The 16,161-nt window shown below is 53.7% G+C and overlaps 1 protein-coding gene across 5 annotated transcripts in view; it reads right to left on the minus strand.

Moving 5' to 3' along the window:
- The window catches only part of ARHGEF10 (Rho guanine nucleotide exchange factor 10), an 80,801-nt gene that overhangs the window by 30,875 nt on the left and 33,765 nt on the right, over positions 1–16,161 (minus strand). For 3 of the 5 annotated variants that reach the window (XM_073219240.1, XM_073219238.1, XM_017674128.3), the window contains exons 6-14: positions 15,770–15,846; positions 13,598–13,654; positions 11,029–11,192; positions 8,762–8,878; positions 6,554–6,668; positions 5,727–5,833; positions 3,024–3,101; positions 2,625–2,804; positions 970–1,086 (exon numbers count right to left, since the gene is read on the minus strand). In XM_073219240.1, coding sequence (XP_073075341.1) covers positions 970–1,086; positions 2,625–2,804; positions 3,024–3,101; positions 5,727–5,833; positions 6,554–6,668; positions 8,762–8,878; positions 11,029–11,192; positions 13,598–13,654; positions 15,770–15,846 — 1,012 coding nt within the window. The remainder of the gene's footprint in view (positions 1–969; positions 1,087–2,624; positions 2,805–3,023; positions 3,102–5,726; positions 5,834–6,553; positions 6,669–8,761; positions 8,879–11,028; positions 11,193–13,597; positions 13,655–15,769; positions 15,847–16,161) is intronic. The other 2 variants (XM_036995875.2, XM_073219241.1) reach the window with 2 other exon arrangements.

A 16,161-nucleotide genomic window follows, 5' to 3' on the forward strand; every position in this document is an offset into this window, starting at 1 on the left:
AGCCCCCCAGGCAGGTGGTGACCTTGCTGGGGGCAGCCGTCACCTCTGCTGACGGCTCTGGTTTCTGCAGTGCCCGCAGGACCACAAAAAAACCGAGAAGTGAATTTTTAAATCATCCTGTGTCTTCTTTCCCCTGAGAGAAAGAAACATGGCGATGTGGAAAGGCCACAGAGTGTGACAGCTCCCAAAGACGGGGTGCACCTAAGCGGCCAGCACACTGGGCAGGAGAAGGGGGCAGTGTCTGGACCTAAGCGGCAGCGCCGCTGGGAAGATTCTCCCGGGCTCGCGCACACGGGCGGCAGGAGCTGCCCAGGCACAGATCGGGGCTTGGCTCAAAGTCTCACAAGGCCCGTGGGGGCCTCCTGCGATCGAGGCTCGGGTCCGAGGCGGCCACAGCGTCTGGGGGAAGCTCGTCGTGGTCCGGGGAGCAGTGCGTGCTCCTGCTTATCTACACCACACTCCGTGAGATGCCCTCCCTGGCTGGGCACCTGGGGGTCCCCTCCCCGCAGACAGAGGAGGAACAGAGCCGCTGCCCCCCACCGTGGGGAGGCACCTGCCACCTGCCACCCATCCTACCACCAGGACGCCAACCAGCTAGCTCTACACGCCCCGCCCTGTTCTCCCTAATGTCAGGCCGAAGGACAGGCAGCAAAAAGCACCAGCGTTGGGGGCCTGATCTCAGCTCTCCCGTCTGTCCCGCACACACTTAAGGATAAGTCAGGAAACAAAGGTTAGAATTAAACATTAAAAATTAAGGTTATTTTCAGAAAGCTGGAACCACTAAAAAACCACCTCTGTTTCTAGCATCAACCCAGCATGCAGGGCACTGTTGGTACTAAGATCTTCATAATAAATTACCACACAGTGAGAGGCAAGACTTGGTGAAATTTCAGTAGCAAGTATTCTGACCTGGGACCTATTAGCAGAGGGTGTTAAAATTCCAAATGAGGAGGAGAAAAAACTGCTTACCTTTAAAAATTCCAGGAAAGCAGGCTTCGTAGCACACGTTTTCTTGAGGATTGCCACAGCTGTGCTAAAATTATTCACATATTCACTGTAAGCATCCAGCACCATGGATTTAGAAAACTGAAACAGAGGAGAAAATTGAGAAACCTCAGTAATGCCTGAAGCCCAAATGCTCCCTTTCCCAGGAGACGGTCAAGGATAGAAACCCGCCCTACGATCTCTCAGTCCCTGTCATGCTTCCACAGCACAAACTTTGTTACAACCATGTGCGATTTCCTTTCCACAGGCAAACGTGAGGAACTGCACACGGGGCTGGCTGGGCTTATTCCTGATCCCTGCACCTTCAGGCGTCGCTGCTCAGCACCATGGCAGGTAGGCTTCAGTTAGGAAGACAGGGCGGCAGACACCTGCTTTAAACTGCCCATCCCCACCCTGCAGCCCGCCTCCAGGGAACAGTGTCCTGCAGCCCGACTGTGGAGGCTGCCCCACCCTGACCCCTGGGAGGGCTCACGGAGGAGGAAATTGGCCCATCCTGCCTCCCCAGACCTGGGGGTCACCGTCCTGTTTTCCCAAAAGCACAAAGGTTTCAAGAGGCAAACATGTGCCCCTCGGCTGGTGTCCAATCCCACGTATTCTCCAGGAGGGGCCACAAGACCCATAAGCACACATCTGGTGTGATGCCCACAGAGGAATGCTTTCATCTAAGCTATGTATTTGTTTAAAGAGGGTTTTTTCCATTTAAATTAATGTTCCCAAGTTAAATATTTAAGAGGAGGGATAGAGTAAATGTTGACAGTAACACATAAAATAGAAAATGCAGCTATAAAGTATATGTCCAAAATTTCTTGTTTGTTTTCCATAAAGATCCTTGAAGGGGATTGTGCAAATATCTTAGTAAGAACTTTGTTTCCATGTTATGTTCAAAGCACCCTATAATTTATATACTTCATCAAGGCACAGTGGGAATTACACAGAAAAAGGGAAAAGGTTTCCTCCATCATTACAACATTCACTTAAGCATATGAAACTTTCATGTTTGCATCCCCTTTGGTATCGCCTTAAATTACTGTCTTAAATCAACTAAAGAATTCATTCTGTTTTATCCATGATCTTCCACATCTAGATAGGAAATTAACGGATACAAAGATGTCGGATCAAAGATAAAAGGACTCAGAACTGCCCACGGGAAATGCAGCTGACAGTTTCCGAGGAGCGACCACCCTTCTGCCTGCATCCCCCACATCCCGTGTCACAGCGGGGCCGGCAGACGGCATGTGCACAAGGCCTCGGTCAGCGTACAAGTTTGAGGAACACACTGGAGATCTCCCACCAGGCGCCGCCTGCTGTCCCCAGGCAGGGACGGTGCAGTGCGGAGGTGGCGGCCCCGGGGCAGGAGGGCGAAGGGGGAAGGCCTGCAGTGCTGCCAGCAAAACGCCTCCCCAGACAGCCCGGCCTCCACGGCCCTGGAGGGCTTGAGGTTTGAAACGTGTCAGACACTCCCTGCGCCTCTGGGGGTTTCTCCAGGTCTTCCTGGCAACATCCCCCTGTGCTTTCCCTGTGGGCCCACAGTGTGGGCACCGGGTGCCAGGCATCCCAACCCCAGAGGGTGGGTCAGCAGCACGGCCTCCAGGAAGGCACCACTGCCCATGTGCCGTTACCGAGGCCACGAAGACGTCTCCGATCATCTCCACGGAGTCCCACTCGGCCACGCGGCTGGCCAGTGCCATCTGGAAGAGGCAGTGGCACTGCAGGACCTCCTTGATGCGGTAGAACACCAGCCTGAGCTTCCTCTTGCTCAGCACCCGCGGCTCCATCTCCCACAGCGGCCTCTCGTATTGCTGACAAAGAAACAGGGAGACGGCACAGGCTGTCCTCAGGGAAGACAGAAGAGCACGCACAAATCAGGAAACTTCTGATGACAATCTCACATAATACCTGGATCTTGCAAATGAGCATTTTATGGTTCATTCACACATGAACATATATATGTAACCAGAGAATATACAGAGAAAAGACTAATATAATATGTACATAGCCCATAACATGACACCAGGTACCTCCAAAATCCTCTGCAGGGCATCTACATAGCTTTTCTCACTGTCCACGATGGAACCCAGGATGTATCTTCTCACGACCTGTGGGGAGTTTGGAAATACACAGGTAGGAAACATAACATAAAGCTTACCTCATTGCTGGTAAATAACAGATAAACTTTACTTTGTTACTAAGTTGAAAAATAAATGTCTTTTATTTTGAAAATAGTAGGTAAATGATCCAAAGGCCTCTAAAACATTTTCAGTGGTGCTCTGAGCTAACTAGCATTAGGCACAAAACACACTCCCCCTGCTACAATGTTCTTATTTTTTAAACCTCAAACTATATAGTGTAACTACCGAGAACAAGTCAAACTATAACAAGTAACACACTTTTAACCGCTACCGCCAGGGTCTCATGCTGAGTTACATGAGATTTCACATAAGATTTAAGAAACAGTTCCAGTCTGTTTAAGACTATTTAAAACTGTTTAAGAAACAGTTTAAAGGAAGCTACTAGCAACACTTACGTGGTAACAGTATCATCCCAGAGTTTCAGAGAAAAGCTTTGGAAAGGAGGCAGAATAGTTTTAATTACTGTTTGGCTTGGGGGTGGGGACGGCTGGGGGGAGACAAACACACCCACAAGGCTGACAACAGTGCATTTACACACTGACATAATTTTCTGGGTTTTTCTTTACAACTGGAGTTCGTGCAATACAAACTTCTGGCCCTAAGATGCCTATTACAGGCCAATGACAATTCTCGGCACTCTCGTCAAGGCTAAACATATTTTGGCAAGTCATTTTTGTCAATAAATGGAAAATGAAGAATAAAATTTCAGCAAGGGTGCCTCTAACCCACTCACACCCCTCTTCCAGGAGACCCCAGCAGAGGGACCACTGGTCACAAAGGCCACGATGCCACCTAGTGGGAAAAGACGGCATCTCCCACAGAGGACTTTCCTCCCATTAAATTCAGGGCAGCCAGGATTCCCAAGACATTGACAAGCATGTTCTCTTTGCAAACAGGACGCCTCAGTTCACAGAACTAAGACAAAAGGCAGCACCTCCAGGACACTCAAAGTGATGCAGTTTTTTCCTTAAAAAAGGCACAGATGTGCCTGGGATGAAAATACAAGCACAGAGGCCAGCCGTGTGGAGGCCCTGGCACCCTTGCCCAGGCTGACTCCCCAGACACAGACCCTTCATCCCAGAAAGCGACTGAGACCCCGAGGACCAGCCACTCCCTACACTGGCTAATGGTCAAATCTAGGCCATCCTTCTTCCCAAGATTCAGATTCTCAGACACTTCTTCCTGGGTCAGAATGTTTGGGGTCAAACCTAGGAGTTATGCATGTATTTTAAAGCCCTGAGATGACTCACATATCATGTCAAATGACCTGGAACTGGTGTAAGACAATTTAAAAATACAAAAATTAACTAAACACATCTTTATAGCCTCCGCCTGTCAGTTACATTCAACAAAAGGGCCAGCCTGCCTGGTGCAGGCTGGGGGCAGGAGGTTCCCGGTGGTCACCCCTTGAGAACCCCGGGGTCCAAGTGGCAGAGGACAGTGCAACCCGAAACAGTCTTTCCTGGCAAAGCTGAGCAAGCAGCCAGAAGGGCCGCCGAGCCCAGCAGATTCCTCTGCGGCAGGACCAGGACAGCCTCCAGGGCAGAACAGTGCCCCAGGGCAGATGCCAGGTGTGGGGTGGGGCGCCCGGCCCTTCAGCACCACAGGCGCTTCTCAAGCAACACAAGGAATATGGGGCTGCCTGCTTCTTCCCCCAGATGGGGCGGGAGGGAAATGCCTGACAGGCAGCATCTCTGGCTACAGCTATGGGGCCTTATTTCAACTTTGTAAGAAAGAATTACGGAGCTTTGATACCCCGGTTTCACCTTTGACAAGAAACCCACGGAGAACACACAGCTGCCCGTGGGAAAGGTGAGCCTTGTCAATCGCAGTGCTAAGGAAGAGAGAGCCAGGCGGGGGACACAGAAACCCTAAGTATGATACCTGTCTGCAGTCAGGGCCCAGCAGCCCCTCTGGGCTCTGACCACACATTGCCACAGGACATGAGCGCACGCAGGACCCCCAGTGCCCTGGGAAGTAACGTGGTGCACAAAGACATTGCCGCTCACTCACCCAGAGCCCCCCGCTGGCCCCAGCTGAGGGCTGGGGTTTGGAACCAGGCTTGCTGATACCTTCCCGGGGCTCTTTCCACATTACAGACCATACCTCGTGGTCACCACCCAGTCCCCTGTGGCCACAACAGACTGGCAGGTGTGTGCCCCTTAAGGCCCTCCAGACTGAAAGCACCTGTCCACTCTTGTATCTTAATGGGCCCCCAAAACCCCCTCACTGCCAAGTCTTGGCCTGGACAGCAAAGCCCCTCAGCCACCCTGCTTCCAGCCTACCACCCCTGCACCCACGGCCTCTCTCCTGTGCTGGCCACTTGCCTCAGAGGCTCTGCTATCACACCTCACCACCAGGATGTCAGCTCTGCAGAGAAGAGGTGCCACACCTTGGTCACACTGCCTCCCCAGGGATAAGCTGAGCCCGAACAGCAAAGGAACGGGTCCCCTTTAACTGCTGGAGACGGCAGGGCAGGGTCCCAGGGGACGCAGCAGCCAGGACTGGGGGCACCAGCTCGTGAGCAGCCACGTGGCCATTCAAGGAGCTTTCTGCCCGCAGAGCTGCCCTGCGCAGCTGGCCTCAGCTTACCTGCTGCTGGGACAAACCTTCTGGCATCGGGGTCAGGACAGCTTCTGGGTGCCTGCAGTCAACGTCGATAAACAAACTCTGCTCTTCCTCAAGACAGGATCTGTGGTCTTAAAAACAGTCAGGATGCACTAGTCGGCGTGGAAACAACATGCCGGGCGTCACAGCACAGCAGAGCTGGTGCTCGGGGTCTGTGCTCTATTCCCCTTGTCTCTTTACTGCCCAGGAATGACTCAGTGGAAATGTCGACAGACCCAGGAGGGAATCCTATGCACAGGGGAGCACAGCGCTTCTCGTATTTGGAATTCTCAACACTAGGAAGTCTGGAAAGGCAGGTGTCCTTTGAAGCCTGGACGGCAAAGCAGCAACAGGGTCTATTCATTCCTCATCAGCAGAGGGTTCGTAAGATCCCTTCTTAGCTTAAGTCTGCGGTCCTTGGGGGTCCACAAACGCCTGGGAGACCTAATGCCCTGTGCCTGCAGCCCCTATCACTGCTCACTAAGAAGGCAGACCACGGGGCTTGGGGAGGGAGGACAGAGGAGGGGGCACCCAGGCTGGGGCGCCGAGCCACGTGCACAGGGGAGGGAAGCCATTAGCTGTAAGGGAGAAAACAATTCCTTTATTTTCTGCAGCTGCATGTGCGGCCCTGGAGAGCCCCACGGCCAGGTGTGAGCCTGCAGCAGGAAGGCAGGCTGTCCCGCTGCGGCAGGCCCAGGCCACCCGGACCCCCGTGAGTGGGTGACACCCACGGAGGGCCACCGCGCCCTGCCACCCCTGCCATGACAGACCCCACAGGGCACGGCCATCTGCGTGCACACCTGGGCACCGACCTGCAGACACAAAGGACTTGGTCCGAATGAAGGAGCGGCCCCTCTTCACAGCCGCCGAGGCCCGCTCGAGCCCGTCCTTGGTGCCCTCCTTTGCGGCCCTGACGAGCTTCTGCACCTGCCAAGACGGGGCAGGCATGAGGCACGGTCCCACACTGCGTGCCGCTCCCGCTCTAAAGGCCACTATCAGGTCACTGGGCCCCACAGGGTCCCGATGGGGGAGGCCGTCCTCAGCTGCTGTGCATGCGTGTGGTTACGGCTGTGGGGGATTCGGTTCTTAAAAGGGAAAAACACACTAAAACAGTCTTCCTGGGCCTGGGAAGGAGCCTCCAGTGGCACTTCATCAGTCCTTATTTCAGACCCAAGGAGCTTAGTACAGGGGGGGCAGACACTGCAGCCCACCTGCCTGGAAGCTGCCCCCAGCTTAGAGGGCAGGTCCCAGGAGGCAGTGCACCACCTCCCCCTCCCCACGCAGCCACTGACACTCCAGTGCAGGGCTGTGGGGGCCCCTCTGCCAGGCAGACCTCTGTCCTCCACAGAGGGTAAGGGTCAGAAACCCCTCTGTCCGCTGGCATGGAGCCAGTCTAGCCACTCACCCTGGCCTCTGGTGCTCGGAGCCCCCAGTGACCCTGTGATCCTTGACAATCCTTGTCCTCTGAGAAGCTGGTGCCTGAGAGGCTGACCACCAAGAACCAAGAGAAACCCAGATGGCCTCTCAGGGACAGACTGGTGTTCTTCCAGAGGGCCTCACCTCACCACCTGCTGGTGCCTCTCAGCGGCCTGGCCCTGGGAACACAGCCTGACTCAGACCCCCGGCGACTGCGAGCTTATCCCAGCCCTCGGGTGCTGCCCCAGGCTGCCCACCGGGACTGCCGCTCAGCAACGAGGACCAGTCTGCCCTGCCCCCCGCCAGGACGCGACACCGGTTCCCCAGGGCTGCAGTACCATTCCGCCTGGGCTGGCTCCACTGACTGCCGTCAGCCACCAGCACCCTGCCAGCATGGCCTCTGGCCCCACTCTGCGCTTGTTAAGCACGGCCTCCGGAGCCCAAGCCTTGCCCAGGCTGCACAGCTGCTCATGGGTCTTCAGCCCGGGCCCGTTCAGGACCCTCCAATGAGCTTGGAGGACTGTGACCACACAGACCCACAGGGAGCCGGCCTGGCTGCAAAGCCCATCTCCCGGGGAAGCCAGAGCACTGGGGCCCCAGACGGGCGGGCCGAGCTCCTGCAGCCAGGCACCTGGCCCTGGATCCCGGCCCAACTACGCCTGCTGCTTCCCAGCATGTGCCCTTCGCCCGCTGCTCCTGCTGTCTGGCTGATCACAGCATCCCTGAGCTGGCCTCCTCCACACATCCTCCCCGATGGCCAAGCTCTGGGTGGCCCCATGCAGCCTGCTGCCTCAGGCTGCCAGCACCATGCCCTGCAAGGGAACCAGCCGGATGCCGAGCTTGGAATAACGATGGGACTCTTAGGGCCTTGCTGCTGCTCTGGAAAACCCGGAGCCCAGAACCCTCAGGAATAAAGCAGGGGACCATCACGGAAGACATTTCTAAGTGAACACTTAAGTGCCTTCGACCCATAAGAACAGATCGGAAAACCTCAGACTGCAGCCGCGGTACTTGACAGCCCTTTTAAAACACACCCCAAAGAGCCAGCCACAACTGTGCTCAAATCCAGCAGTTCTCAAACACTGTCATCTCAGGGGCCCTTTTCGCTGGGAAACATCCTCGGAACCCCAGAAGCCGTCTGCCTGGGTTTTACTGACCTACATTTACTGTATGAGGAGTCAACACTGAGAAAAATTTTGAATATGTTTACCAGTATTCACTGAAGAAAATAATAAACCTACTATGTGTTATCTTAGATAACATATTTACAAAAAATTGCATTTTGCAAAACAAAACAAAAATAGGTGGCATCTTGTGTTTTTGGAAATCTCTTTTGCGCCTGGCTTAGATGCAGCCGGACCCCCACCCAGTCGGCTGTGCTGCCACACGTGATGGAGCCTCTGAAGATCCCTCTGCAGGCCTGAGAGGGCGGTAGGAGGTGGTGGGTGATGGCTCAGCATGAACGTGCCCGAGCCCCCCTGGACCTCATTTGAGAACCGCTGTTCTGGTAGAAAGGCCACTTAGTGGCCTTTACTGTTTCTTTTTAAAGTCTGGTCTGTTCTGAATGAGCGTTCTCCGCGTAGCTGGGCAAAGTGAGACACTACCTTCCGGTCGTGTCTCTGCTTTAGCTGCTGAATCTCTACAGCTCCGGCCGCGCTTGCCACCAAGCCCTTCATCTTTTTCTCGTAGCGCTCCTTGAAACGGGCTAGGTCACGCGAGAGCTACAGCATAAAGAGACACAATCTTCTCACAAAAGCACTCCTTTTTGTTCTCTGGGACAGTCTTACATCGGAACCGCTCAGTGTCTGCGGCCCACACGCTGGGGGACCCAGAAGCAGCCCGCCAGCTCCACAGCTGAGCACACAGGGTGATGGCCACCGAGGACAGATGTGACCTTAGAGGGGCCAGGCCGGACACTTGGGGCAAATAAACGCAAAAAGGAACCTGTGCACAATCACCGCTTTACATTGTGATGAAGTTGAAATGCCCAAATACATGAAGCATGTGTGAAATTATTCTCTGTGTTGGCAGCAGAGCAAAGGCCGCTGGAGCTCAAGGCTGAGTGGGGGGTGGCGCGGGCCGGAGGTGGGCAGCACGGGCTGTAAGTCTCACGTGGGCACAGCGGTCCCCCGCCTGTGTGGAGGGGGGGACCTGGTAAATCACTGTTTCCGTGGTCACAAGAGGCCCAGCTATGCACATGAAGACCAGAGACCCACTAGTGTTTCCCAGGTCACCTAAGATGGGGACACTTTTAGCAATTTTTGATAAAAATTTGAGACTTTTTTGAGGACTGTCCCACGACTTAAGGTGTTATTCTGGCGGCTTTTAAAGTACAACTTCTAAAACCAGAAACCGTGGGCCTTCCCACCCCGCAAACACCCAGGGTCCCATCCCCTCAGCACAGGGTGGTGCGGAGGGAGGCAGGCACGAGCTTGAGGCCTCGTGACTGCCCTGCACCCAGGAGCCGACTCCCGCCGGCCTTTCATCTGCTCCACGTCCCGGGAAAGGCCACTGCGCCAGCTGGCACGCTCACCGGGCTTTCCAGGCACTCTGTCTGGGAGTCTGCGTCCCCGGAGATGGAAGGGAGGCAGCCTCTGTTCAGGGACCAGGCTCACAGCTCACCGCGGACCACCGGAATGAGGCCGGCTCATGCTGTAACCGGACAGGCCCACAGAAACGCGACCAGGCAGCGCTCAGCCACCATCCCGGCACCCCTGGCACCCCTCCCACTGACTCGGGCCTCAGCACCCTCCTTTCACCACTGTAAGCCCAGCATCAGGCGCGGCCGTGGGGAGTCCCAGGACTGGGGCATGGCCCCTCAGCTTGGTCTCCGCTCCAACAGTCCTGGTGATGGCAGAGACCTGAGCTCCCGGGAAAAGCCTGTCATGACCCTGGCAGTCAGCCACCGACCACAAATGGGAAATTCTTCTTGATCTCATGAAGTGTACAGAATACAGGAACTCTAAGCAAGCCAGGAAAACTCACAGGCCACACATGCACGGAGGCCACAGCCCAAGACCAGCAGCGGGGCACTGGGTGCAGGTGGGGCGGGCTGAGCATTTCCGGGTCTGTCCTCATGCTGAGGTGTTAATGAGGTCACAGTCAGCATCAGTAAGGGTGTCGGGCTGGCAGGCTCCATCTGTGTGGCCTGCATCTTGGCCTCACACAGAAGGTGAATCACGTAGCCACAGCTGCAGACACAGGGCAAATCAACCCTTCTGCAAACAGCCAAGACCCAACAAGGGCGTGTGGCACAGCCAGCCGACACTGAGAACTGGAAACCTCATTGGCATGATTTGCCTCAACAAACAGCCCCTGGGTCCCACATCTGACAGCCACCTATGTGACAATCCATGCTTCTGGTCTCTGAGGTTTCTGCCTGGACCCTCATCTCAGGATGTCTCACACACTCCCCCGAGGATGGAAAGCCAAAGGCGGTGTAAAGCTGATGTCCTTCCACACCGTTCGGCAGCACATTCTACCTACAGATCTCCCTGTTCATGCAGAGAACGCTGAAGTTCAGAACACCCCTCAGAGGAAAGCAGGGTGTGCTGAGTGAGGTAGACCTCGTGCATAAGGCGCACAGTCACCATGCATAAACAAGCAATCAGGGAATAGTTGCTAACTCCCTTAGAACATTCAGGAGTGCGAGCTAGCTGAAGACTCAAGTGATTTCGTTCATAAAAGCACCCTTTCCCACCCCTCGCAGTCACGCCCACCATGAGCAGAAGGGTGCCTTCCCTTTGGCCAACATGTTATGCTTCCCTTGAACTATGTGCCAACATCTTAAGCCACAATTATATGAGTATTATATGAATGAAACTGTACTTTAGCACAAGATAGCCCCCCTTAACAGACCGACGGGACATACTTGCTTTTTATGGCTGCTGCGCAAGAAGGGCCTGGGGACCCCACCCCCGCACTCTGCGTCACTCTGTTCTTCATAGCTCTCGAACTCACTGGAGCTCCACCCGCACTCCAACGAGCTGTTTCCGCCCTCTTCTCCGTTCTCCACGTCGTCATAGATCATTTCATCTGAATGCACGAATGCCAATATGAAATTAAAACACAGGACTCACTAGCTGTGTGTCGTGCATGTTTGCCATTTGACCGTGTCATCGAGAGCTGGGGGCTGCGGGCACAAGGCATGCTGGGAGGAGCACCGGGTGCCCCGGCCGCCGGGCAAAGCCTCCGAGTTTGGGCAGAGCCATGCGAGGCCGAAGAGTTCTTACAAGCCCCCAGCCCCACCCACATCATGAGGACCACGGGTCTGTGAGATCCACCACAATCATACCAGACAATCCGTCGGCCACAGAGAACTTTGAGGAAGGAGAATTTCTCTTTAGATAAATGTGATATGAATAGATCAGACAGACGGATGAATAGGTGGACAGACAGATGAAACAGATATTCCAATACGAATACAAGTAAAGCTCAATGTAAACAACTGTGCATTTTGCTTTTGGGCTAAAAACAGCTTAATAAAAGTTATAATCAATTAGTGTATCTAAATGGCTTCATCACATTAGCCATTTCATAATTAGGGAAGAACACGTTTGTTTATGCCACTAAATACAGTGACAAAGGATCTGCAATTTCCGAGTCATTAGTTCCTGGTCCGTGTTCTCTAACAGGGAAGTAAATGGGGCTCACAGGCACTCCCCTGGCACGCAAAGGACAACGCTAAAACAGGTTAATGTTCTTTTTTCCAAATACATTCAAAGGCCTCCCATCCAGGAGGAGTAATCTGTGATATGCCCTGACTGATGTAAGAACATATGGTAAAGCAAGAAAATACAGATGGATTTTCTATTTTCAATGCTGAGTTGCCGGCAATAAGACTTTTAGAAAATGAAAATGTCATTCTTTAAGCTCCTAAAATATTAGTGTCAGATTTCTATTATTTATTGAACTTGTGAGCATAAGCTGTTCATCTTAGCTGGAGTTTCTCGGGGGTCAATGAGTTGCTAAGAATTTCTGCTTAAACGTTCACTGAAAGGGCTGTGTGGGTAAAGATGCACTTTGGTCCACAAATACATCTTGTTTCTCTGTTAAGTTCATTCCATACACAACCTCAGCTGCTCACTGTAACAACACTGAGCCTTAAACATCTTAAATAATTAAGAATTGATCAAATATATTGTTTAGGAAAAAGAGCGAGCTTTGTATGTTTAAGATGATTTAAGGCAAACATTTGCTTTTGCTGGAAATGAGAAATTAGATGAGAACCTGTTGCTTTTAAAATACCTAATATTTAAAATTACCCTTGTACATCTCCACTGAATTCAGATTAATCCTTATAAAACAAGTTCTCCAAACGTTTGGCTAAATGCTCTGAAAAGAAAATGCTGTCTGGGTAAAACCGTGAAATGCTGGGAAATGAGCTCCCTCCCAGAAGCTGTGGGGTCCCGTCCAGTGTGCCACCAGGAGCCCACCACCACCACCTTGGCCATGGGATCCGGCCTGGCTCGGTGAGCAGGGGGCAGACCCGGCAGCAGCCCAGGGGTCAGGGCCAAGCTCCGTCCTGCTGACTCGGCCTGGTGTCCCGGGAGACCCTGGTGGCTCCACGCGGCTTGTAGTTCAGAAGGGCACCCTACATGCTGCCACATGCCCCCGGCAGGCTTCACAGGCCCCACGGCTGGCTACCAGACCAACCACCTCCCCGCTCTGGGGACCCCTCTGTGCCCGGGCCCCTGCCGCTCCCACAGACCGAGGTGGTGCTCCACTCCCACGTCACTCAATCCCGGGCCAGCCCGCGGGCACCACACAGCAGGCTGCCAATGCTCAGCACGGCGGCCTGGCAGGTTCTCAGGAACACAGCAAGGGGACGGCAGGTGTGTGAACCCCAGTCTGGGGTGTGTCTGTTGGGGGAAGAAGGGCCAGAACCCCCTCCACACACCCACGTGCCTTTACCCAGAACATGTGACAACAGACCTTCTCATGTCTTGGGGGGCACTGCTGTTCAGGCCCCACAGGAAGCGTGACACGAGGACTGGGAGGCAGTGTGATAGCTGCTGCAGACGGCCAGTGACTGCCTGCACCGGTATCAGGTGCTGTCTCCCTCTGCTCGCGCCCCCACTCAGGTCCCCCCAAGGCCAGTGCGAGGGCACAAGGGACCCCCTCCTTCTAGGCCGCAGCCCTGCAGCCCACCCTCAGCCACGACAGACCCGAACGCAGCACCACATGGTGGAGCCCGCACAAAAGGCCATCCGACCACATGCTCTGAAATGGGCAGGATGGTCAATTTTACTCAACGTGCACCTTACCACAATAACAAAATGGGAAAAGGGACACAGGTGCACAGAGCAATATTCACCCCATGGTATCAATGAGACGCTGTGAGCCACGAATATACCCCAGGCCGTGCGTGCAGGGCCTTCTGACATGCAGAGGGAACGTGGCTGACAGCCTCCTAAACTCGACAGCAGGTGAAATCCAACCTGGTTCGGAGTCTGAATTTTCTTTTGGCACATCGTCATAAATGGCTTCCTCGGGATCTGGAATGAGAGGGGGGAACTTTAAGAACCGAGCAGGACCAGCAGAACGCCTTTCCGCCCACAGGCCCCAGCCCCCCAGGACTCGCAGGGGCAGCTGGTGAGGGTGGACCGTGGTGCCCCCCCAGAGCAGAGGCCTTATTTCTATCACAGGACATTTCCTCGGAAGTGAAGGTCAGCAGGCCACCTGTGAAATACGTCCGACAGGGCATCTCACTGTCCCCAGGCCCGTCAGTGCCTTAGTCTGTGTTCAGCTACGGAGCTCTGCACGGCTCTTCCAGAAAGGTTTTTAGGCATTTAAGTTAATATGTTCCGATATGAAAAAATTAGAGAGGTGCGTACAGAGTCTCAGAACTAAAGGGGCAGCTCCACTGGTGAGCTGGTAAAGTGAGCCGATGACTATGTGGTTTGTGCCACTGGACGTGCAAGTGGGTGCCCACAAGTGTAAAAATGCTGACTTTTCAGGACGACGTCTCCCAGACTATATAATGTGGAACCTGTGTCCTATGTACCTGTACCAAGTGTCCTTACAAACGAAGTGGGGGTCCTCCACGGGGAAAGACCCTGGGGAACATACACTGTACTAGGCGGGCATCAGGGGACCGGCAGGGAAACTCGACGTTCATTTAAGCATTTGGAAGAGCTGATGGCTCGTCTACGGAAGTACAGTGTCTTTCCATACTGAAAACCAGAGGCCACTGGTTACTCGGCGACACAGTGAGAGATGCGTGAACACAGCTGGACTCTTCCAACCCGGGCCACTGTGCCCGGTTCCCGTGTGCAGGGCAAGTGTGGGGAGAGCCCTCACGTTCCAGCTGCCATCCGGCCCCCACATCCCAGATGCTGGCTTTCTCGTAGTAACATTTGCAAGGACGACCACAGGAAGTGCTTCTGCTCCTGGTGGCATGAGGGGCTGCAGTGCACAGAGCCTACTTTCAAACACAGCTGCTCTGTTTCCTGCCACCCACGTAGCAAGTGAGCAATGGCAGAAACTCAGGCAACTTTTACTTTGGAATCAAAGTCCTGTCATGAACCTGACTTAACAGCCCCCTAGAGAACTGCACAGTCACACTGAGTTCTCTGCAGGGTCACAGTCAAACCAGAATGAACATTCCAGAAGGTGATGTAATGATGAGATAGCCAAGAAAGTCAATCCTAGAAAACCACACAGAACCGCCTGGGTAACATGGGGTGATCAGAGATGTCATCTTTACTTCCCCTTTAAAAATAAAGAAGAGATATGCATCTACCTACCACTTCAGCATTTTATTAAAGATGATAATAATAATAATAATAATAATAATAATAATAAGGGAGAAACGTGGGATTCACATATAAATCAAGTATAAAAATCAAACTAATATTCATATTTGACCTGATTGTTTATAGTTCATAATGCGTGATCAAAACCGAAAGTTTCTGTGATGACTGCCCTTGTACTGTTCACCATGTAAGAACTTATTCACTATGTAAGAATTCGTTCACCATGTAAGAACTTGTTCGTTATGCTTCAGAAGATTGGAGACTGTTGAGAGTTAGGCTTGGGGTTGATTAATGATTGTGCATTGAGTCCCCTATACAGAATTTTTTATTGTTGTTAACAACCATTTGATTAATAAATATGAGAGATGCCCTCTCAAAAATAAATAAATAAATAAATAAAGGAGATAGATGGACCTAAGACAGTCCAGCTTTCTGACTGTGTGGGTGCGTCTGCTTGGATGGTCAGCTTAACCCGCTGCCCAGACCCTTCACCGGGGTGCCCAGGAAGGCATCTCTGGGTGACGGAGCTGTGAGAAAGGACGCACTGTGGCCAACCCAGGGCACCCTGTTGACTGTGGGCTGGGGTCAAAGTATCAGCCCCCAGATCTGCAGTCACAGCAACAGCTGAAACTTGTCCTGGGAAGAAACCACCCGGGAGCAACCCCGGGCGGAGGCTGAGATGCGCCCGCAGGAAGTGGAGTCGGGGCTTCAGGAGCCAGAGAAATCGCCCTGGCGAGCACCTCAGGCCAGTGAACACACTTCACCAGTCCGAGACAGGACTTGGGGTCGGAGAGCTCAGGGCCAGTCTCTGGGGGGCAGCACGTGGCGTCAGCCCCCTGGGGCACATGTACTCACTCTCCATCCACGCGGTGTTGGCCGGATCCGCAACCCACCGGGCCAGGGCACTGTCCTCTTCATGGACTCCATCTTCACTTCAAGAAAACACACATGAAGTCAGACCCACAGGGCCCCCAAAACACAGGCTACAGTGCATGCGAACCTCTCCCAGGGGCTGCGGCCAGACAGCCTGCGACAAGAGCAGCTTCCGCTGTTTGGAGCTGCTCTGAGCATCCAAGCTGACACCTGGAAGAGGATGGGTTTAGGGTCCCTGCCATCCCTTCCCTCTTCGCTCCCCTGGGCACCTCTGGTGCCACCCCAACCAGCCTGCAGTGGGATGCTGCCTTGCATCCTGCCTGCTGGTTGGAACCCGGGGGTGCATGTGTCAGATCCACTGCTTTAGGCAGAGC

This window comes from Manis javanica, chromosome 12, assembly GCF_040802235.1.
Source record: "Manis javanica isolate MJ-LG chromosome 12, MJ_LKY, whole genome shotgun sequence".
Lineage (NCBI taxonomy): Eukaryota > Metazoa > Chordata > Mammalia > Pholidota > Manidae > Manis > Manis javanica.